This window comes from Sesamum indicum, linkage group LG8 (assembly GCF_000512975.1).
Source record: "Sesamum indicum cultivar Zhongzhi No. 13 linkage group LG8, S_indicum_v1.0, whole genome shotgun sequence".
NCBI classification, from domain to species: Eukaryota; Viridiplantae; Streptophyta; class Magnoliopsida; order Lamiales; family Pedaliaceae; genus Sesamum; species Sesamum indicum.
In genome coordinates, this window is record NC_026152.1 from 18,200,906 (window position 1) to 18,225,222 (window position 24,317).

At 35.2% G+C, this 24,317-nt stretch overlaps 4 protein-coding genes and 2 non-coding genes across 8 annotated transcripts in view; 1 reads left to right on the forward strand and 5 right to left on the reverse strand.

The window, feature by feature from the left end:
* Positions 1-1,104, reverse strand: part of LOC105169237 — a 5,933-nt gene extending 4,829 nt beyond the window's left edge. For all 3 annotated transcript variants that reach the window (XM_020695821.1, XM_020695822.1, XM_011089596.2), the window contains exon 1: positions 134-1,104. In XM_020695821.1, coding sequence (XP_020551480.1) covers positions 134-987 — 854 coding nt within the window. In that variant the 5' untranslated portion in view covers positions 988-1,104. The remainder of the gene's footprint in view (positions 1-133) is intronic.
* Positions 1,874-1,960, reverse strand: TRNAY-GUA. Its single transcript is given in 2 exon segments — positions 1,874-1,909; positions 1,924-1,960. It is a non-coding gene; the product is annotated as a tRNA-Tyr (tRNA).
* On the forward strand, positions 2,957-7,110 carry LOC105169238. Its single transcript, XM_011089597.2, has 13 exons — positions 2,957-3,727; positions 4,189-4,401; positions 4,656-4,860; positions 4,990-5,065; positions 5,145-5,280; positions 5,479-5,583; positions 5,738-5,818; positions 6,016-6,105; positions 6,186-6,251; positions 6,405-6,461; positions 6,536-6,613; positions 6,684-6,731; positions 6,836-7,110. The coding sequence occupies exons 1-13, from the start codon at positions 3,170-3,172 to the stop codon at positions 6,905-6,907; spliced, it is 1,785 nt and encodes a 594-aa protein (XP_011087899.1). The 5' UTR covers positions 2,957-3,169; the 3' UTR covers positions 6,908-7,110.
* TRNAM-CAU lies at positions 7,465-7,549 on the reverse strand. Its single transcript is given in 2 exon segments — positions 7,465-7,500; positions 7,512-7,549. It is a non-coding gene; the product is annotated as a tRNA-Met (tRNA).
* On the reverse strand, positions 8,090-9,849 carry LOC105169239 (7-deoxyloganetin glucosyltransferase-like). Its single transcript, XM_011089599.2, has 2 exons — positions 9,269-9,849; positions 8,090-9,180 (listed from the first exon to the last, which is right to left on the reverse strand). Exons 1-2 carry the CDS (start codon positions 9,756-9,758, stop codon positions 8,249-8,251), a joined length of 1,422 nt encoding a protein of 473 aa, XP_011087901.1. The 5' UTR covers positions 9,759-9,849; the 3' UTR covers positions 8,090-8,248.
* LOC105169240 (7-deoxyloganetin glucosyltransferase-like) lies at positions 16,378-18,280 on the reverse strand. Its single transcript, XM_011089600.2, has 2 exons — positions 17,594-18,280; positions 16,378-17,428 (listed from the first exon to the last, which is right to left on the reverse strand). Exons 1-2 carry the CDS (start codon positions 18,081-18,083, stop codon positions 16,500-16,502), a joined length of 1,419 nt encoding a protein of 472 aa, XP_011087902.1. The 5' UTR covers positions 18,084-18,280; the 3' UTR covers positions 16,378-16,499.

Consider the following 24,317-nt stretch of genomic DNA (forward strand, 5'->3'; position numbering starts at 1 on the left):
TTTTCTGGTTCTTTTTGTACACTTGTAATCTAGTATATTAGGACATTTATGCATATATATGTCAATAGTATTATTCTGCAATGATGCATGCACCATTGAAACATTTAACGAAGGTTATTTTGAATGCCACCACCTTACGTATCTGCGGCAATAAACAGAGACACGGTAGTCACGTCTCCTGAGACCAAGCAAGAGTTTCCAGCCGATAGGTAGTGCATCTCCAAACACACCAGCATCCACATACTTCCTCTTCTTCCTCCTGCTACACCACTGTCCCTCCAAACCCCACAAAAACCCCAAAACACCCTCTTCGGTCTCCAAGCCAACGGTCCTCCTCTTCAAGTCTTCGCTGTACAACTCATCCCCATTCCTCTCTAATTCCACAAAATCCACCATCTCACCTTTTCCATTCACCTGCTGTAGCTCCATCCCAACTCCATTCTCCAAAAGCGTCTTTTTATTCAAGTTCTTGTTTTTCCTCGCCCTTTTGCGCTTAATTTTCAATTTCTCCTGTAACCCTGGAAACCCTAAGTCCATAGCAGGCGGCGCCACAGATTTCGTCGCTTCCTCCAGCGATACCGGCGGCAGCGGAGGAGGAGGAGGAGGATTGTGGTTGCCGTTGAGATAGTGTTTGAGGAAGTGAACAATAGAATGGCTTACTGGATCGGAGGAAGAGTGGGGATGACGGTGGGGTTTAAGGGAGGGGTGAAGACCAGGGAAGCGGGAGTGTGAACGGTGGTGGAGGCGTGAGTAGGTCTGGCGGCGGCTGGCGGCGGACTCGTTGAAGAGTGATCGATCGAGGTGTGGGGACACAACATCGTCCGTACAGCTAACGTGGAAGGCCGAGTCCGAGCACAAAGAAAGGGCTTGCAATTCCGACTGGGAGAGCTGGCTGATATCTATTTGTTTCCAATCTTCCACCCTAATTCCATGGCTGCCAGGCAGCGGTGGAGGAGCAGAAGGAGTGGCGGCGGCGGCGGTTGCCATTCTCGGGGGGAGGCGTTACATCCGAAGTGTGTGAGAAAGGAAGAGGGGAGAGGAGGATGATGAGTGTGACTTGGGTCACAGGGGTGTGTCCGTAAGGAGTGAGAACTGTCAGATATGAATGCTTTCCTAGTACTATTTATATGAGCACTCACGCAATCCCCAAAGGAGGCATGGTTAGGGATCGTGCTTGGCAGGGGTACTTTGGACATTTACAAGCTTTGCTTCTCTCCAATGCAATGACCATATTTGTCTTTGTAAATATATTTTTTGTGGCATATGGAAAAATAATTAGGACACTCAAACACTTATAACTATTTAGAGAATGAATTATTAATATTGTAATCTTTAAAACTCTTGTACCTCATTTTCTCCATGTTAGTATTCATATTTAATACAATAATTTAATTAGATAATTATAAATTATTTTATTTTAAAAAAAATAGAAAATATAATCATTATTGATACCGTAATATCAAATGTAATATAATTTTAATTTATTTTCTTGATTTGTCATCATATTTATTTGTATGTTATTATAACTCGAGAGTACTTCTTTTAGTGTTTAAATTTTTTTTGATATTTTTAATTTATTTCAATTTTTTTTTTCTTTTTCTCAACCTCCAACACTCTCTATCCCAACTTTTATATTTTTTTTCTTTCCCCACTTTCCTTACAAGAACCTCTATAATTTTAATATTTATTTAAGCAAACTGTATATTTTAAAAAAACAATAATTATATTATTTATATTTTAAATTAATTACACAGATTTAGATGTGCCACAAATACTAATTTGAATAATATAAAATTTGGGGGAGTGGGAATTTGTTGGGAAGCAACCAAAGAATGAACATTACCCGAGATAATGGAAAAGGCAAAAGAAAGATTCCGACCTGCCGGATTCGAACCAGCGACCTAAGGATTGCTATGTAACCCACTACAGTCCTCCGCTCTACCAACTGAGCTAAGGTCGGTTTGTGAAAGTCTGGTCTATGAATTAAGAATTGTTTTGTTTGATCTCTGAAAAAAAGCACTTGAATATAATAATAATCCCGATCCGTGGAATTGAAATTTAACAAATTACATGGAATAAGATGGTATATTATCAAATTTAATATTTTTTTATTTCAGAAAAGAAAAAAAAAAGGGACTCAATTTAATGACACTTGTACATTATAGACATAGCATGTAATCAATGGGGAGCGTGCTTATGTTCCTTAATATAACAAAAACATAAAAATCAAAAATCACTTCAATGGCTTAAATAACTTTGTAACTATATATTTCACGTTCAAATGGAGTTATGTAGTCATTTAATTAAAGTTGGTTCAATGTTCATGTACAATCCAACAAAATTTATAAATATATACCTAAACGTTAAGTAGGGTTTTTATTCAAAATCTACCTCATTCTAACTAATTTTATTTAGGCACGAGAGTGTTAATCAAAGTCATTTTGTGAATATTACCACCATTACAGGTTTGCATACGCTCGACACAAGACATTACTCAAGATGACCTCCTTATGCAGCACCAGCTCAAAACCTCTAGGAGTTATCCTTTTGGATAATAGCAAAGGAAATATTCTCTAGACGAACTCCACACATATCAAATACATTGGAATAAAACAATCAATCATTCACAACAACAGAGTCTTATGAGCTAATAAAATTGAAATTATTATAAACATGAAATGGAAGCATAAAGATCCCCATAACTTAATCGAAATTTCGATTATAGATAATTGAATATATATATATATATATATAAAAGATATGACGTAACATATAATTCGATTTTGTAAATAAAGGTTTAAATAAAAAAATGAATAATAAGAGAAAGGGAATTTGATAGTGTGTAAAAGGAAAAAAAGAAAATAATGAAAGGAAATGAACATCGCTACGTGTCCCCCTTAGGATTGGAGTGCTGATTTGCGCTACATACCCAAAAACCAAATCCTTGTTTTCGACTACTCCGTCTTCTGTGGTCTGAAATTCTGCTTTGTCCCTTTCATATCCGAGTTGGCAAAACCAGTTGCTGCAACTTCAACTCTCGCTCCCATGTCCATTTCTCCCCCCTTTCTTGACACTTGACAGAACCACAACCAGAGATTTCAATTCAACTCAGCTCGTCCATTCCATTGGAAAACCAAAGAATTTGCTTCTGAAGAGAAGAAAAAGAGTGATGAGTACTGCTACTGCTGCTCTCACATCCACCATTTTTGGCAACCAGAATCCATGCAACCGGAGATGGATCAAAATTTCCCACCCGCAGGTGGCGAAAGGCGGGAGACGGTCGTTCGTGACGATAGCCGCCGCCTCGTCAACCGGCAAGGACAAGAAGAATCAGCAGAAGAAGAAGAACAAGCGGAAGGAGGTCCAGGAAGAGGAGAAAGTGCCGCCGGAAAATGGAGAGACGGGGGAAGTTTCTACTGCTACTACCACTACTACTTCTGTTACGGCGATCAAGAGCAGGCTTGACGAGGTGAATCCGGTGGGGCTGGGGCGGAAGTCGAGGCAAATTTTCGATGAAGTGTGGCGGAAGTTCTCAGGACTAGGGCAGATTTCGCGGACGACGCGGACCGACGACGATGAAGCGGCGCTACTGATGAGGGAAGGTGGGCCAATGTGCGAATTCGCCATTCCCGGCGCGCAGAACACCACCGTGCTTGTGGTCGGCGCCACCAGCCGCGTCGGCCGCATTGTCGTTCGCAAGCTTATGCTCCGAGGTTACACTGTTAAGGTATTTTTGCCTATGATTGTTTGTTTGATGAGTATGTCTTTCGTGGATATATTGACTGATGCATGATGTTTTTCTCTCTCAATTTACAGAGTTTCATTAGATTAAACTATTACTGTTTTCTGAACTATTCAGCAGCATTTGAGTTTGTTTTCGTTTTACTATCAATGTGCAAAATGTCACTAACAGAGGATTTCAGTATAATAAAATCATGAATGTTCTGTAATAAAATATTACTTATAGGAGATGTGTGCATAATTATTCAGACAATTGAATGTTTCTTATAGTTTGACTATAGTTAAGGTTGCTTAGATGTAAAAATTGATGTTTTAAAATACTAATATCAACCCTTTCTCGGCATCTTTAGACTGTGGTCTATCTTAGTTTGTATTTGAATTATACATCTTCAAGAACTTCTGTTATATTTGTTAAAATGTTTGGGATCTGATCACTTTTATGAGCAGGCTTTAGTGAGGAAAGCTGAGAAAGAAGTGGTGGACATGCTTCCAACGTCAGTCGAGATTGTGACCGGAGATGTTGGTGAGCCGTCCACGCTCAAAGCTGCTGTGGAAGGCTGCAACAAGATTATATATTGTGCGACGGCTCGCTCCTCGATCACTGGGGATCTTAACAGAGTTGATCATCTCGGTGTTTATAATCTCACCAAAGCATTTCAGGTTTGAGAATGTTCATGTTCCCAACATTTATAACAAAGATCCGTCCTTATTTACTTGCCGCAACCCATTCTCTGTATCATTTCACCTTTAACTCGGTGTTCATTAGCCCATTGTGACTAACTCGCATCAGAAACATCATAGCAACTTGTATTTATTGACTTAGTAACTGAACTGTTTTCAGATTAGTACACTTTTGTTTATTGTCTCCCAAAATTAGTGAATTTGAGTTTGTTATGTTTCCATAAAACTCTTAGGACTACAACAATAAGCTTGCGCAACTACGGTCTGGGAAAAGCAGCAAAAGCAAGCTTTTGATCTCAAAGTTCAAGTCCGAAGATACATTGAATGGGTGGGAAGTCCGTCAAGGAACTTATTTTCAGGACGTTGTTGCCACTAAGTACGATGGAGGAATGGATGCTAAGTTTGAGTTCACTGAGGAAGGTGATGCGGTTTTCTCAGGTATAATTGGAGTCAGACCAGATGGATAAATTAACATACTAAATCTGTTGAACTAAAGAGTGCCTCTAGTAATTCATTTGTTTTGTGCTTTACGTGTTTCTTTGTAATGATTTTTTCTTAAACAAATAGGATATGTTTTCACACGAGGAGGATTTGTAGAACTGTCGAAGAAACTATCACTTCCTCTGGGATGCACCCTTGACAGGTATAAAATACATGATTTGATACTCAAACAACATTCCCAAGATCGTCGAATCCTTACATGTTCACAATATCATGTTTAGGTATGAGGGTCTTGTTTTCTCTGTTGGTGGGAATGGGAGATCATATGTAATAATTCTTGAAGCTGGTCCTTTGGCAGACACATCGCAGAGTAAAATGTACTTTGCCAGGATTAGCACAAAAGCTGGATTTTGCAGGGTGAGTTAAAAAGCGAATGTTGAAAGAACATTAAGGTTTATCTTTGCCACAATGAACCTAAATATTCACCCTTTCGTATTATATTGTTTTTAGTTTATTTTTTAATAATATATCGTACATTTTTCTGTTTCCTGGTCATTTGTGTATAAAATAGTGGTTATTCCACTTTTTTGCTTATATGTTCTGAACTCTGGTCAGGTTAGGGTGCCATTTTCATCTTTTAGACCAGTGAAGCCAGAAGATCCACCACTTGATCCATTCCTTGTACACACCTTGACTATCCGCTTTGAGCCAAGACGGCAGGTCTGCCTCAAAGCATCCCATTACCATTGATACTCTCCAATTTATGGAGATTATAATTATTAGTTTAAACAAGTAACATGCATAAATTTGGCATCTCTGATCATAATGCCACTTTGAATTTGATTTGGCTCAGCATCACTTTCACTGACTGCAGAGACCGGTCGAAGGACCTGTTGCTGTAAAACAAGACCTGAGAAGCTTCCAGTTGATTCTGGAGTACATCAAAGCTTTGCCTGTAAGCTCAATTCTAAGATCACTAAATATCAACTGATATAAGATTGTTGCTGATTGCGTTCACATGCTTGTCTTTGAGTTGTTTGCGGATATCTACTTGAAATAGAACATCATTACACTCTCAGTTCATTTTCAGTAAACGTCGTTATCAAGATTTCAGCTTGTTCGTTTAATTTGAGTGGATTCTGATCGTTGCAGACTGGGCAAGAAACGGATTTTATCCTAGTTTCATGCACAGGATCAGGAATAGAGTCTACCCGAAGGGAACAGGTGTTGAAGGCCAAAAAGGTTCTCTTCCTTCACATCTCTCCCTTGACACTGAATTCTCTAACTATGATACTCAAGTTCATTGCACGCAAATTCTGTAGGCCGGCGAAGATTCACTGAGACGATCAGGCCTTGGATACACAATTATTCGCCCCGGTCCCCTCATGGTAAATTTATCATCACATGAAACAGTTCTTGAATTTGTTCATCTGTCAACCTTAATTTAAACTTAATTTTCCTTCCTATGCTCCCTTTCGATGAAAAATCTCATTTATCACACCAATTTAAGCATACATGCATAAAAACGGACGGATTTGCAGGAAGAACCTGGCGGCCAACGAGCTCTCATTTTCGACCAAGGAAACCGGATATCTCAGGTTAGTATCAAGCTATTTTATCATGGAAATTATCGCATTCATGACTTTGCCTTAAAAAAAGCGGATATCTGTAGGGAATAAGCTGCGCAGATGTTGCTGATATATGTGTAAAAGCATTGCACGACTCAACAGCAAGAAACAAGAGCTTTGATGTGAGTAATAATTGAACTTTCGCTAAATAAGTCGGAAAAATTGAGCTAATTTCTGCTTCTGACTTACCAGGTGTGTTACGAGTATGTAGCCGAACCTGGGAAGGAGCTCTACGAGCTGGTAAGAACTGAGTTTTTATATATATTTCCAATTTATATCATGTCGTTATCGGTTAATTTTTATTTGAATTTGTCAGTATGATGATATAATCTTCTAATTCATAGGTTGCTCATTTACCTGACAAAGCAAATAACTATCTAACGCCGGCCCTCTCGGTTCTTGAGAAGAACACCTAATTAACGTTACCTGCTGTTGCTGTTGATATATAGATGGCAGCTTGATTTTTGTTCTCTTTTTCTTCTATTATCCAAAGGTATATGCTGTGAAATAGGTGTGAAATATATCAAGGATTCGACGTTTCATGCAACCTGTAAGAACTGAGTTTATGTTATATATATATGTATATATACACGAATGTTATGCCGTTTTACTGTCTGTATATTTGAGATGAAGAGGTAAGAGGGGCTGCTGGCTGTCTGAAATTAGTTTAATTTCAATGTGAAAAACAGTCGAATGAGAGCGAGGAAGATGGATGTCGCCTAGGTGCTTTATGTTCAAATGACAAACGAGTTGTTGTAATAAAATTCTTTTTGTATGCGCTGAAAATAAAATATTTAAGTAATAAAAATTAAATCACGTCTACAGTAAGATTTATATTATAAAGATAATATAGTTCATATGTAATTTGACGTTTTCATAATCGGTAGATATAAGAAAATTCCTTATAATGCTGGTTTGAACTCTTGAAGGATGTTGATATTAGGGTAGGTGGAGTTAAAAGGAAAAGAATTGTTGGGGTGAGAGAGGCTCGAACTCTCGACCTCAGGATAACTCAGAAGCTATGAGACCTACGCGCTAGCCAACTGCGCCACCACCCCGGTTGTTGTAGAATTGATATGATGATATTGTCAAGTGTGAAAACCCAAAGAAAAAAAGAAATTAAATAATGTGTGTGTATATATATATATATTTGTTTCCAGGTTGGAGGTTTAGTTGGAAGAGTACAAAGTGTGAATGGACAAAAATGCAGTAGAACAACAACAATTGGAGATCATGCAATGCGAGTTCCAGTTTACAGCCATGTGGCCTCTGTGCTGTAATGCCAGTAACAAAGTCCAATTCATGTGTGGCTGCCTGTGTCTGTTTCTGTGTGTGGTGTGTACAGACACACTTGTGTTTGTGGCTACGTACCACTAACATTCATTACACCTTCACTTTCGCTGCCGGAGTTTCGTCTCCAAATACCCAAAATTAACTGCACAATAATCCTACCCTTAATTTGGAATAGCCAACCCTACAAAATGACAAATACCTACAATTGGATGAGAATTTTTTTTCAAAAAAATAAAAACTAAAAAGAAATCTATAATTTAAAAATAGAGTCACATACCATATTGACTTGAATGTGCACAACAAAATATGACAATCAAATGCTTCACTTTAATAATAAGACCGTCGAATTCCAAGATTATACACAATATCCATTTTATTCTGAACTGAACTCCATCAACAAAAAAAGTACAATAATAATAATAATATTTTTTTGAAAAAAATAATAAAATAAAATAAAAAAGGGACTAGTTGTTGTTGAGGAGAGTGGCATTGATCAACGTCTCCAAGTTGGTGAAGGAAGAGCCGCCAGGCTTAGCTGCGACGCGAGCCTTGTCCTTCCACTCCAACGCCTTCTTCCTCATCTCCTTCCCCTTCTCCCCTTCCATCATAACTCTCACCATTTTCTCCACTTTCCCTCTCGTAACATCCCCTTCTATCTCCACCCCAACCCCCCACTTCGCGCAAGCGTATCGGCAATTCGTCTGCTGCTCAGCGAAAAACGGCCAGCAAACCATTGGAACTCCCGAAGATATCGTCTCAATCGTCGAGTTCCACCCGCAGTGCGTCAAGAATCCGCCTACCGCCCGGTGGCCCAAAACCTGCTCCTGGGGGCACCACCCCACCATCAGCCCTCTCCCTTTAGTCTCCTCCAAGAACCCTTCAGGCAGAACTGACCCTTTTCCGTTAATCAAATCAGGCCTGATTATCCACAAGAAATTCTGATTGCTGCTGGAAAGCCCCCACGCGAACTCCACCATCTGATCGGGGGTTAGAGGGGTGATGCTGCCGAAGTTGATGTACAGAACTGAGGCGTCTTCCCTCTGCTCTAGCCAGTCCAAGCACTCCACGTCCTCTTTCCACAGATTTGAGCCGATTGAGGTGAGTTTTCGCTCGTATATCTCGTTTTCGAGGAGTTGGAGGGGACCGATTGTGTAAACTTTGTCGAATTTTGCTCGAATGGCCTCCAGAACTTCATCTTCTAGATCGTCGTATGTGTTGAAAATGATGGCTCTGGCCCTTGAGGCATTTTCGTGCTGCACAATGTTGTAGTTGAGCATTATGTCTTCTGGATCTGTCGTTCTGATGAATGTGGGAATGTCCCTTAGACGGATTCCTTTCATCCCTGGAATCCAATCGATTTCAGTGTCCAGATATCCATTGGTGAAGCAACTTTCATCTGCAATTAGAACAAATCCAAGCTGAAAAAACTAAACAGAAAGAACAAAAACTCAATCAAGAACCTGGCAAAATTGTTGAAATTATACCTTTAAAAGGGACATATCCTCTGGTAACAAGTTCACCGTAGTGAAGATAGCCCATGAATCCACAAGCACTGGTAGTGAAAAAGACCACCTCAGGTATATTTACCTTGTCAGCAGCATCAAGAGTGAAACTCATGACCCCATCAGAGACTATGCAACTAACATTGGGGCAATCCGGTGAATCATTGAGACTGTTAATGAGGTCCAAGAAGGGGGCCAAGCAGTTCTTGGACATGGACTGGGAGAGCAGGGGGATGTCCTGCGTTGCATCGGATTCTGACGGCGGCAGCCCATCTGGGATGGTTTTGAACTGGAAGTCATCGAGGCCCTTGACGGCTTCGGGGCCGCGGGCCCGAACTAGACGGTTGTGGTTGAACTCTGTGTTGACGAAGGTGATGAAGAAGCCTCTGTAGTGGAGGAGTTTAGCAAGCCTGAGGACGGGGGCGATGTGGCCTTGTGCTGGGTATGGGATTACTACTGCGTGAGGCTTCATTTGCGGCTTTCTTGCTCACCTACCTACCTCTTGCACAATGGTGATAAGTAGAGACATGGAGTTGTACATTTATATGTGGGAAAGGGAAGAATTCTTTCCAGCTTGGGGGTGGGGGTGGGGGGTAGGTGGGGGGGTGTTGATTTCATGCAGTTTGAGACCTTTTCTTTGGGTTTCCTTTTGAAAAGAATGAGTTTTTGGAAAGTATTATTGCAAAGTAGTTTAATTATAGCTTCTGAAGTCACAAAAATGAAGTAATGGGAAACTCGGACCTAAGATGGCAGAAATCTTACATTCAGTTTCGCTTTGGTAATTTGGAATGTCCTAAATGAGGAAATGGCGCTGCAGAGGTATACACCAATTCAGGCAATAGATTCATGGGTAACTTTAAGGTTTGATCAATTCTGAAACAATAACATATAAATCAATCAATTTCAAGACTTTTTTCTTGAGCCAAACAGTATAAAAAAGTTTTATTAAGGTTTCATACAAGAAACGTGGAGGCTTCAAGCCTTCCTTGCACTTCAAAGGTCCATGCTCGATGTCACGTGACTTTTACCTTCAATTAGAGGCGGTCGAGATTCTATTTCTCTTGATGGCGGTTCTTATGCCAATGAAAGAGTCTACAATATTTTTTGGCATCCGAGCCCGAAAGTAGGCTGGTCTTCACTGCTTTGGGCTCTTTCAAGATCCCTCGAAATATTTTTATACTATAGTTAGCATTGCATAAGAGGCTCTCCATCATGGATCGGTCGTGGTTTCAGCATCTCCATGGTGAGTGTGTATTATGTTCCAGTGGCACCATTGAGACTCACCAACACTTGTTCTTTGTTGCTCTTATGCTAGATAGTGTTTTCAATTGTTGCGACGTGAGGTCTGCTTCTCTTGGACCACTATAGGATGGACTATTGATGTATTGATTGGTGCATGAAGATGGAGGGAGGGAACATGTTATCAATGTTGTCTATCGTAATCTTTTGGCATCCCTTGTGTATCACATTTGGCAAGAACGGAATCAACCAAGGTATCACAGCTGGTTCGCGATGCAGTGTTCCTTGCTTGGATTATTCTTGATGAGCTTAGACTCCGTATACTTAATGTTGAACTACCTCATAACATTAGTATTATCGCCTTGTATAGAGTATGGCGATTACCATGACATACTTAAATTGCCATTTGATTTGTACACTCTGTACTTTTTCTTTATTTAATGAAATTTACCATTATCGGAAAAAAAAAAAAAAAGTGTCCTTCACTTTTATCCATTTTGACCTTACAAATTAATATATTTTCTAGAAAAACCCCATTGCAAATATTAATGCCATCCGATACGATATGCCTTGATCTCAAAATTTTAAAAAAAAAAAAAAGAAAAAAGAATTCCACTAAATAATCATGTTTTTGGTCCAATCAAGTAAACTTAATACATAAGATTATTATTATCATTATCTATCCAAAATCTAATCATGCATTAATCTCTCTAATGTTGGTCTAGACCTCATCACAGTACCTAAATACACCAAAAAGCCTTCCAAACTACGTTTCTTGTAGTTGAAATTTTGGGCGTGTAATTATGAGTTCAAATACACATAATGAAATATTAATGCCATTGTATTTGTTACTTGAATTTCCACGGAATTCATCACCAAATAACTCTATAAACATGTCCCAAAAAGTGTATACATACAGACAGCTATGAGGCCCACATCCTATTATCATCCGTCCTGTCGACGCTGCATCCAATTTGTTAATTGTACATTAATAATTCGCGTACATCCCAAAGTAATAAAAATGAGATTATCAGTTTTTAATTAACATACATACATTTACATGTTCGTTATAAGATATTACTCAACTTAATCACTGTAACCTCAAACAACGTATTAGTAAATCAATCTCAATTCTCACCAAATGAAATATTATGGACTGACCATCCCATTATACAATGCACTCATATAAAGTGACGAGCTCAACGTGCATAGTAAAAATTCAAACACATGATAATTAAGTGAATCATAGAATTTTTGCTGAGCAGATCAACGTGTTGGTGGTATGGACATAGGCGGTAATAGAGTGCAGCATCACACCCTTAATTACATCAATTAATTACGGTAGTTAAGATAAAGGGTAGTTGGAGTTGTGTGGTAGAGTGGAGCACGTGCATTTGATTTGGTGTCCGTCGACAAACCGAAGAAAAGACCAACGTCGTTCGTTAGAGGATCAAGTCCCTGCAGGTACTGGTAGATTCATGAAACATGTTACACGTGGATATATATATATATATATATATATTTATTGGACGATGTATATTCATTCCCAATGATTCATGAATCCCGAGTAAGCGTATCATATACAAGAGGTTCGAAAATATTATATGAATGAATAATTTTTCATGTGGATTCTATAATAAAATTTTATTTGAATCCAGTCTATTTAAATAAATTTGTTGATTATATAGTAAGTGTATTATATTTGTATAATTTTTTGATATTTTATTTTTTTTAATGTTGCACATGTCTTGAGGTCAAAATGGTGATGAACAATCATTGAGCCGATCACTTGAGTCTCGTGCTATTGGTGTGTAATTTGAAATAAATGACCATTTGTATGATGATACTTACAATGTGATTGATTCAATATAATCCTAATCTGATTTAGATAGAAATTTTATTGAATTTTATATGATGCGAGTAAAAATCGTTGTTAGAGAAGTCCTTGGGACTTGAAGCTTTTGGATCAAATTCCTTGCAAGCCTGAAAAAGGGACTTGAAAAAAAAAGAAAAGCGTTAGCACTATAATGTTCAAATCAGTAAATAGTTATAGAAAGATAAAATTAAGAGAAAATAGGTAACATGAGGGCTTATGAGATGAGAAAATAATATTGCGGCTAAAGTGCTCAGCCAGTGTGCTTGGATGTGTGTTCATGCAAAAAAGGCGTTACCTTTAGAAGGACTTGTTTTTATAGCCAGAGTCCTTTAGCATATGAGAAGTATGAGCCCTAGGGACTTGGGTTGGTGGTTGCTATGGATAAGGCCCCTCAAAATTTGGGAGCGATTGACAAGAATCTCCAAAAAATCCTACTTATCTGGGAATTAGGAATGGATAAGCCTTTTGCTAGGTAATTTTCGGATTCCTAGAGAGTGGTTAGGGTGTGTGAGATACTTGTCTATCTTCTAACTTAGTCGTGATCCATGTGATTGTCTGCCGCCTTTCTGGTCGTATGGTTTTCTACCACCTAGAGGGATAGTTAGCTTGACTGCCAAGGCGACATCGATTTTGACTTCAGAAGCAATAAGGCGGCATCGATTTTGACTTCAGAAGCAATCAATAACATCAATAAGAGATATATCGTGTTCAAAACATTTATGTATATATTGATAGTTCAACACATAAGATTAAGCTGGTTTCCATTTATATCGGGTTAAAATTGCCCATCCATAGACTTCATCACCCTTAATCGATACAGAGTTTGTCCTAATTTTATATTTAAATTCAATCACGCGTTGATCCAATCACGGGGATGAGAATTTGGAGTATAAAGTGGCTGATGAAAATTGACACATATGGAAAATGCTATCATGCTACTCGAACCGAATTCAGAGGAGGATCAGAATTCAGATAACTCAGAAGAGGATCAGAATTCAGAAAAAAGAGAGATTATGGACAGCAATGCCAGGCCTTTGAAGATTCGTGACCCGATCTGCTTGACCAATCGCAACCCAATTGATACAGAATCCGCGGGGCAGCTGTTACAGGAACTAGCCACTCCGACCAGACTGGCCAAAAATCAATTCCGTATGAACGAGCAACCGGATTACCTGTTCAAGAATTCGGAGGAGAAAAACCGAGTGATAAAACAAATGAGCAACTCTTGTGGTCCAATAATTCGGACAAGGCGAATCAAAAGAAGATGGCAGCAGAAGCACAAAACATAATGTCGCTGGAAGAAATTGTTATAATGTAAAAGAGTAGTACTCCTCCGTTTATGATTTTGTTGCAGTAATGATATAGCGATGACTGTTAGTTAAATTTCAATGAATAATGGATGAGGATCCCGAAAAGCTTCCCCCACCTTTGGGTGTTAAAAAAAAAAAAAAACTTTTGTTAAAGATAAAATTATAAATTTATGATGCTTTAGAGACACCTTAGTATAAATAGTTGATAAATGATCTTTTATTGTAATTCAGTAAAATTATATTAATTATAAAAATCCATCTTGAACAAGAGAAAAATATTTCAAATCACGTAAATTTTATATTTCATAATTATTTTTATTTCATACTTTTTTCAGACAGTGCAGAAACATGACCTATGTATTGCATATGACCTATGCATGGCTCAAAAAACGCTCTTCAATACATCAATTTATCAAATAGTACAATTTACAGTACTAGAACTTAACATAAAGCCCGCTATTGGTTAGACATGAAAAGGACCGACCTAACTTTTTTTCTTTTTTCAATTTTTATTTAATTCTCATTCATGATCGTCTCTATGAACTTAAATTTGTATTTTTAATTTAATTTAAAATTTTCAACAGAACAGATCAAGATTACAAAAAATAATAATAAAAGAAACACTTATGCATTACTTGAACAAATAAAGACAAAAGTAATACTCTCATATTCTAGTGAGCCTCGCTAGAAAAATATGACTTTTTAATATGATTAATTATAATGATTAGAAAAATAAATCATATCAAATATTAATTTACTGTGATTATATAAATATAACGAATGTTAATTAATCATCGTCAAAATTTAAGTTTTCATATTAATTTTATTTAATCATGATTAATAGTATTAATTTGCTACAATTTTTAAATCATAAAGAGTTATAGTATATAAAATAATTAAGCTTTCAGTAGTGATGGTGGCCATTAATATATAACACGAATATCTTGGTAAGATAGTTGAGATTTGGAGTGTCCATTTATTACATATGGAGTGACATGTTTGACTAGTGGATGGTTGGAAGAGTAGTTGATGAGGTTGTCTAAGTTCATGTCCACCTACCTCCCCCCAAGACGAAGGGGTTCATATAATGCGTGTTAGCTACTTCCTTCACTATTCGCCACCGATTGCCCTTTCCGTCTCATTCTCCCTCCCCTTGTGGTTATTGTTTGGCGACGGATTCTTATAGCATTTATGATGTCGATCCCATCGTCATTAATCGCAATGCAAGTGTGCAAGTGTGTGAATCATTCATTCACTAAATGTCACCAATTTCAAATATAGTACGATGTAGATTATTTTTATTTATAAAATTTGTGGGCGGATTGTGTGCGACTTAGGGTTCATTCATTTTTCTGACATTGAATTAGGAGTGTGCTCCTCATTTAGATCGATCTGTCCTAAATTTTAAAATTTGATCATATTTGAATTTAATATGATAGGTTCAAATAAAACATCAATATAAATAGTTTAATATTTAAAAGCCAAGCATGTTTTTATAATCCAGAGTTTTTTATTTTTTAATTTTGCTTAATTGAAATTCACCCAACAACTCTTGACTGTGATTTTCGAGTGAAAATTAGTTTAGTCTTTGATCGTAGGACCGATTTAACAACTATATATATTTTTAGAGATTGATCCCTTTATCACATGATGGATAGATGCCACGGCCAAAATTGACCCCTTTTCATATATTATGTACATAGAGAAAAATAAAATAAAATTTATATAAATAAAATACATAAACATGTCTAATCAGGCAAGATGTCAATAATCATTTTATGACAATTTCCCATGTAAGATGTATGGAACTGAGGAAGTGGAAGACAGGCAGCTTACCATCACAACATCCGTCTCTGACTTTGCATCATTTTCCTGTAATAATCCTCTAAAAATTGTCGTAATTTCTTTCACTAGTGCAACTCATCATTCCCTACATTCAATCCAAAAAAATCCCATTTATTTATTATTTATGTTCGTTTGAAATGAAGGGTAGCCGCATTTGCCCTTTATTTCCGTCAATTCTTATTAGCAACTTCACCACCTACATTCTTCCACTAAAACACGTCTTTCAAAGATTGGCTCTGGATATGTCATTTAATTAAACACGACTGCTCATCTTGATCTTGTTTTCTATTGGTGGAATTTGACTTTTCTCCCATTACTATTAATTAAGGTTTAATTACTTACGCATGACATCTCTTAGTGAACTTATCATAATTAAAGGATAAGAAGAAAAAGAAATTAGTAGTTGTCTAGGGTCATTTTTGGTAAATCCTAACTATTTCGAAAAATCGTATCCCTTTATTAAATGTAACTCAATTGTATATCAAACGGTATGTGTTATATTGAGATTGTGGGGGATTTATTCAAACGAGTGGCTATTTTTTTTTTATTTGACTTATATTTATTTATATATATATTAAGTCTATTACGATATCTGGTAAGAAAATGATAGTGGGAATGTAAAGAGCATTATTGTTTTGTGAATGCGAAAGAGAAAAAGGGTTGGATTGTGTTGCCACAGTTTGATCTCTTACAATTCTTTTTCTTTGCTTTATGTTGTCAGTCAACATTAGCGAAATCTCCAAATTCTAATTATAACCACAATAAGTTCAATAAATTTTCTTGAAATTACACAAAAATAAAGTTCCAATGAAAATAAATTGTTATTTCCAATCAACTGTTTATTTATTTGAAATTAATATGTCTGAAAAATAAAGAAACAAACATAGAGTAATTGATTTCAATGCAATACATGTGTTTTTCTGGTGGGGGGATGTGCATTTTCCTAGTTCTTGAGGAGTATCTCATTGACCAAAAACTCCAAGTTGTGGTAAGAAGAGCCACCAGGCTTAGCAGCTGCTTGAGCCTTGTCTTTCCACTCTAGTGCCTTCTTCCTCATCTCCTTCCCCTTCTCCCCCTCCATCAAAACTTTCACCAACTCCCCCACCTTCTCCCTCTCCACCTCCCCCTCGATTTCCAACCCCATTGCCCAATCCCTGCACACGTATCGACAGTTTGTTTGCTGCTCAGCGAAAAACGGCCAACATATCATCGGCACGCCCTCCGATATACCCTCTATCGTCGAGTTCCATCCGGAGTGCGTCAAGAATCCACCGACCGACGGGTGGGCCAGCACTTGCTCTTGGGAGCACCACCCCACCATCAAGGCTCGCCCCTCGACCTCCTTCAAGTACTCTTCCGGCAAAATTGCGGACTCCCCACTCACCAAATCAGGCCTAATGATCCAGAGGAAGTACTGGTTGCTGTTAGCCAGCCCCCAAGCAAACTCGACCAGCTGCTTGGAAGACAAAACAGTGATGCTACCAAAATTCACATACAACACGGAATTTGGCGCCCTCTCATTGAGCCATGCAATGCATGCGTCGTCTTCTCTCCACAAGCTCGAGCCGATGGCCTTTACATCTTGATTTTCAACCTCGTGCTCGAGCAATTGGAGTGGGCCTATGGTCAAAACATGTTCGAATTTTTGCCTGAGGGCATCCAAGACTTCCTTCTCCAATTCATCGAACGTGTTGATTATCACGCCCTTGGCCCTAGGCGCGTTTGCTGTCTGCAAAATATTGTAGTGGACCATAATAGTATCAGGATCCGTTGATCGGATGAAACTTGGAAAGTCTCTTAGCCTAATGTTTTTCATCCCTGGTACGAAATCTAGCTCGGTTTCCAGATATCCATTACTTATTTGACTTTCATCTGCATTCATCACCAAGATAAGAAAAAACAATAGAACATCAAACATCTACATCAATCACAACCATTAAATTCATTACAACATTGAACACGAGATGTAATACGAAATTGCAACATAAGATCTGAACCGTGAACAAGAGAGAGACGACTTTTTTAGCATGTATTTACCTTTAAGTGGAAATAGCCCTCGGGTGACAAGTTCGCCGTAGTAACGGTAAGCCTGGAAGCCACAAGCACTGGTAGTGAAGAAGACCACCTCTGGAATATTCAGCTTTTCAGCAGCATCAAGAGTGAAGCTCATCACCCCATCCGACACTATGCAACTAACATTTGGGGAATCAGGTGACTCATTGAGACTCTTAACGAGGTCCAAGAATGGCGGCAGGCCATTCTTCCTAAGCGAATCGGAAAGTTGAGGTATATCCTGGGTAGCATCCTTGTCGGAGACCGGCAGCCCGTCAGGGATTGTCCTGAACTGGAAATCCTTCAGGCCCTGCACAGATTCAGGCCCTCGGGCCCGTACGAGACGGTTGTGATTGAATTCGGTGTTGACGAACGTGATATAGAACCCTCGCGAGTGCAGCAACTTGGCTAGTTTAAGGATAGGGGCTATATGGCCTTGTGCGGGATATGGGATCAATACAGCGTGCGGCTTCATGATGTTCTTTGGCCTGATTCGGGCCTGGTGAACTGCAAGAAATGATGGAATTTGTACTTATATATATATAGGGATAGGATGGTGGTATTATAATCAGCAACTTGGAACCTCCAAAAAAAAAAAAACAGAAATCAGCAAGTTGGGTAGAGAAACATCGTGATTGTTATGTGATTGAATTCCTACAGCATTTCAGGAGCTCACGTTCATACAACTTTAAAAACTGGGCTTTGGTTGTTATCTATTTGTCTGTTTCCTTACATTTTATAGTATTAATAATTGCCATTAGGAAAAAAATGGTTATCGGCTACATTTTAGCTATGGACTAAAAATCTTCGTAGTAAATATTTTCATTAACTACAGTTAAATAAAATCAATACAAAATATAAATTTTTCACAAAAAAAAAGTTATTTATCATGACTAAGAGCTATGATAAAATATTTGTCATAGTACATGTTTTAGTCATCCTCGTAAATACCATGCATAATCATGAATAATGACTATTTATTACGATTATTTTATTCTTAACTATGATAATTAGCATAGTCAAACATTACATTTTTTATAATGTATGTACTTCAGGTCACATCTCGGGGAGGCTACAATATTCTTTTTCTTTTTGGCAATTCTTCTTTTAGAACATCATTGATCCAAGTACAATTATGAAACGTGATCATTGATGTTGCTTCGTTAGAAAGACAGTCTGATTTTTGTTTATGTGTAACAGTATTTGATTGTTATACTTTTGCTTGTTTTCTTATATTTTGGTGGAATTACTAGACTTAGTGATTTGATAAATTATCTTGAAATTTGTGTATGTCTAACAAATAGATTCATTTATTATAAACAAAATGTGAATGAAAATTCATATTTATCATAATCGACTTATTTATTTAACTTAAAATAAACATGAAAATTCATTAAAATTATTTATGATATCAACAAAATATTGCGTGAATTTTGAAACTAATTATTAAATAAAAACAAGCATTCAAGATAATATATATTAGATGTACAGTAAAACCTCTATAAATTAATACTCTATAAATTAATAAACTCTCTAAAATAATAAAATCCTCCGGTCCCGACTTGGGCTTTTGTAAAAAATCATCAAATTCGATAAGATAATAAAATAATAATTTTTCGGAAAATTCCTTTATAAATATTAGGTCCCATTAAAACTCTAAATTAATAATTCATAAATATTATAATTATAAATATTATGATAATTTACTAAAATATGAAATCTATAATGCTTTACGCATTTGATCATTCATGGATGATTTTGCGATGCCTTTTAGATGAGAAGACATGGTTGGGTGTTATGAATTATTTTATTATCATATTGAGATTTATGTAGTATATGTTTCATTCATCATGCATGAATATATTTAATTGGTTATAATAGTTATTTAAGTGCAACGAATTAATGTAAACATGTATATTTAAGTCATTCCAATGAATTGATACATGTGTCTATGAATATAATAGTTAATTGTCGCATGAATATAATCAATGAAACATATATGAATTCATTTATTTTCAATACATATGTACTAAATTTGCTGAATTTAAAAAGTCTCTCTTTTAATTAATAAAATATTAATTTATCGATAAATTAATATCTCTCTAAATTAATAAAATTTTATGGTCCCAAGGTTATTAATTTATAGAGGTTTTACTGTAATTTTTTAAATTAAAGAATAATATATATATAATTATATTAAATCTAATAAAATGTCAGCGAAGTTACCCCTCTGATTTATGAGTTGTGATATTTCCGATGATTACATAAATTGATGCCAATTAAAGTTTGAGATGCAGAGAGAGAGAGAAAGGGTTGATGGCTGATCCGGTCTGAACAATGAATAGGTCAGTAGAAGCAGCTGTCGGAACCAAATCAAAATATACATTGCTGCCAGATTTGAAGAAGACTAAAAAACAATTATTTCTATCCAGAGATTAGAGTATCTAATTTGGTACTTAAATTAAAAGTGGAAAATTAAATAATAATAAAGAAATATGCGGTTGTAATTAAGACTCCTCAAACCCTCCCCAATTTCTTGTTTATTATTAGTTGTTCCCTTCATCATGTCCTCAACCAATTGCCTTTTTTTGACGTTGACAAATTCAAATATAAAATAGCACAATATTTTAATTGTAAGTCACTTTCCAGGAAACCTAACCCTTTATTCCTTGATGTTTAAATTATTAGCCCTTACCTACCTTTTTTTTCTCCAGAGAAATAATGATTATATAATTACTTTAATATTAACAAATTGAGAAATATAATTATTTTAATTAATAAATTGATATTAAGTGAGATAAATATTAAAAAATATTTGACTTGAGATTCAAATACATAACTTCGCATTTATTGTGCTATCTCGTCCCACATTAATTTAGAACTGATAAGATAAACAACATATAAGCATTAATAAAAAAACTCAAGTATGTCAATTGGGTATCTCTTTCCGTTGGTTTAGATGCAATTCTCGTGTCCATCGGGCTTGCGGGCCCGGGGTGACAAAATGGGGCTATCGCATTAAATTTTTTTAATATGGCGCAATTATTTTTTTAAAAAAAAAAATTTCCTTCAATTTCAAATTCCATCTTGATCTAAGTATATGATCTACTTCTGAATAAATTGCAATGACGAAGAAAAAAAATGTATGTGTATATATATATATATATATACATATAAGCAAATATTTTGAAAGAAATCACGGAAGATTTGATATTTAGAATTTGATGTAGAATTTGGAAGAGTATTTTTGTTTTTTCATATATTGTTGAGGTGGTGAGATGAGTTTTCTTGTACTAAAAACATATCAGTATGTTTGATTTTGATTTTGGTCCATCTTTGAGATGGGCCAAAATATAGTGTATGTTTGACTTATTTGGATTTGTAAGTTTTGAATATATTTTTTATTATTTTAAAACAGTTTTAATTACTTTTTGACCAAAAAATATAATTAATTAAAAAATAATATTTATTTTAATCACTCACAACTAAATAAATTATATATATTTTTACACATACATATATATAAATATATATAAAAAAGACATGATTTGACAATGAACAATATTTTTTTTCTCCCCACTACCCAACATCAATCATATCATACTTATTTTATATTATCTCCAAAAATAAATCCAAACATACATACTATCTCTAACTTATTTGTATTTATCTTTGTTTTTCTCTCTCTATTTTCACAAAACATCCCAAAACAAATTAAAAACAAAACCAAACATTATGTATATTTCTTCGGGGATTCAGAGGGTCCCTTCACTTAAAATTTTCAAAAATCAAATAAATCAATTTACAACTGCACTGAATATACGTAAGACCCCTACAACGTTATACTTAATTATCATACACTTTTCTTATTATAACCTTTTTTATAAAATATTTTCAGTTATCAATATAATATATAAACGTCTCATGAGATAATAGGCATATTCAAAACATAATATTTACTCTCCCCAAACATCCTCGTTTACAAAATTTTAAAGAAAATTAACACAACAATCAGTTGTAGAAGATTTTAAATACAAATCGGGTCAGAGACTAACATATTTAATATTCTCATAACAAAAGTCTTGACTTCAGATGTCACGGTTGACCCACCTATTTACAATAACGGCACTACTCAAACTCCAATGACTAGTCAGTTATCTACCTCCTGAAAAGTATGTGGTAGGGCGTGAGCTGTCTACTCAATAAGTATAGCCGAGCAATCTATATATGTTGCAAGTAAAACATAATACAATCATATCGACCAACTAATATTCGTCAAATAATACCAGTCGATATAAGAAATAAAAAATGCTCATAATCACATATCAGTTTCCGACATAATAGTGATAGTTTAATTTATTTTTTAGGGCTCTGCTTAGCCAAACTGGAGTGCGTACTTAATGGCTTTACAAGCTATCGTCCTCATCTCAATCTCAATATTTTTTTTTACTTGGTATCACACAACACACAACTCGTATGATACCCCATCAACACTAATACCACACAGCACATAGTTCATATGACATCCCCATCACCAATTATATCACACAGCATACATCTCTTGTGATTCACATCATCTCCACTGCTCAATTCACAACAATAGTATGATTGACTTCATCTTTCAATTCTATTTAATAATTATATTCTCATCAACAATCCATTCGACTTCATTCACCAATCAATATTACAACTACACAATCATTTATCTCACGTTCGTACAATACAACCACATATAACATGTAATAACAATTTTATCGATATCAAGATAATTCAACAAATAGTCCACGATCAAATAAATAAACTAATATACTATATCCACATATATAGATATAAATCCAAGTTTATTGTCAAATATTTAAGCAACCAATATATATAATACTACATATAAATTTATACATATATAAATCAATTAGCTATACTTACTTCAAATCTATAGATGCTTCAATTAACATAAGGAACTGCTCAACTCTCTATTTTGTCATCATGTCCTATAATAAACTACTATACTTATAATCAATATATTAAGAATATCATAAATTCTGAATAAAACATTATATGATATTCATACGTTTTCTACCAATCTTTTAATATTTTATTTATATTGAAGTTTGAATCTCTGTTCCATTTTCTTTTAAATAACTACACTTTTTAAACTTTTTAAGTATATATTTAATTTATCAACTGACTCATAATTAGAATTCATTTGATCAAACCCCTTATATATTTATAATTATCGTTCTTAATAATATTTTCAAATTAAATTATCACCAAAATCTCGTTTTTTTGTAACAATCATAATGTTTCTCGAATATAATTTCCAAAAATCTCTTTCGCATTCAATCAAAAATAAGAAAAGTAGGTAATTCTTGATTTACGTTTGGCAAACCTCATTCATAGCTTTGCCTAATAATCAGTTCCAAGTCATAATCTGCATCACTATTTGAGATTTGACTCATCTTACATCTTTCTAAGTTGTTTTTTAAGTTGTATATAATCAGCTGTATATTTCACCTATCAATTTAATTGTTTCTTTGTGGATATGCATAATTTATAAAATAGTTTAAGAATTCCCCAAAGAATTCAATAATGTGTAATGTTAGGAATATATGTTATTTTTCTTATCTCTTATTTTACTAAATTTTGAGGTCCAAACACAACCTTACAAGATAAGGCTTTGTCTTCGCCATGCAAATGGATTCTGCAAAACAAAACATAGAGAATGATGTTTCAAACTCCTTACCCTAAGATTGAGGCAAAATTAACAAAGGATGTTGTATTTTTTGTAATCATGGGCTTACTATATTTGGTTTCATAAAACAAAAATATTATAATTTTTTTGTCTCGTAAAATAAAAATCGTGGCACATTTAGTTTCATAAGATAAAATATTACAGCATCTTTTGTCCTAAATGTTATAATTTTTTAACCTATGAGACCAAACACTCTAAGTCGTAAGTTATAGAACCAAAACTGCAACATCCTATGGTGTGCGACCAAAATTACAAATTTTCCCGTAAGATTGAAGTCTCATAATTTTATGAACACGCGATCTGATTTTATTAATTATGTGAATATTTGTTTACTTGTATATGGATCTGTTTTTCGTTATATGTACTTTTTAGTAAGGTTCAGTATTATCCATCTCTTATTTTGATTAAATAGAAAGGAAGAGTAGATTTTATTAGATGGACAAACAATTATGAATAAGTAAGGAATCGTAAAAGATTATGTAAGAAAATATCAAACTGCATGAATATGTGGTTTGACTGAAAAGATGATTCAGTTACAAAGGGTGGTCCTATTCCTATAGAAATACGTAAGCAGAAAATGATAAAGTTTAAATTTAACGTTTTTCAATATCTTTTTGAGCAATTTTTGATATGTGGATTAATATTATTTACGTAATTGTAGAAAAAGAACTGGGTAGAGAAGTAACTGATTTGATAAAAACAAGTTATGCTGATAAGCTTGGTATTTCTTCCCGAATTTATATTTATGTATATAAATGTAAAAATTAATATTTTTTTAATAATTAACGGAAACCAAGCACTGCAACACCAAATTTTAGAATATTAGTTAATCTTTTTAAATATTTGTTTGTTTTTTATTATTTTTTAATCATTAATATACTATTACATTTATTTTTATTTTTAATTATATTAATCACATATTAATATTTATTTTTAAAATTTATATCATATTTATCTGAT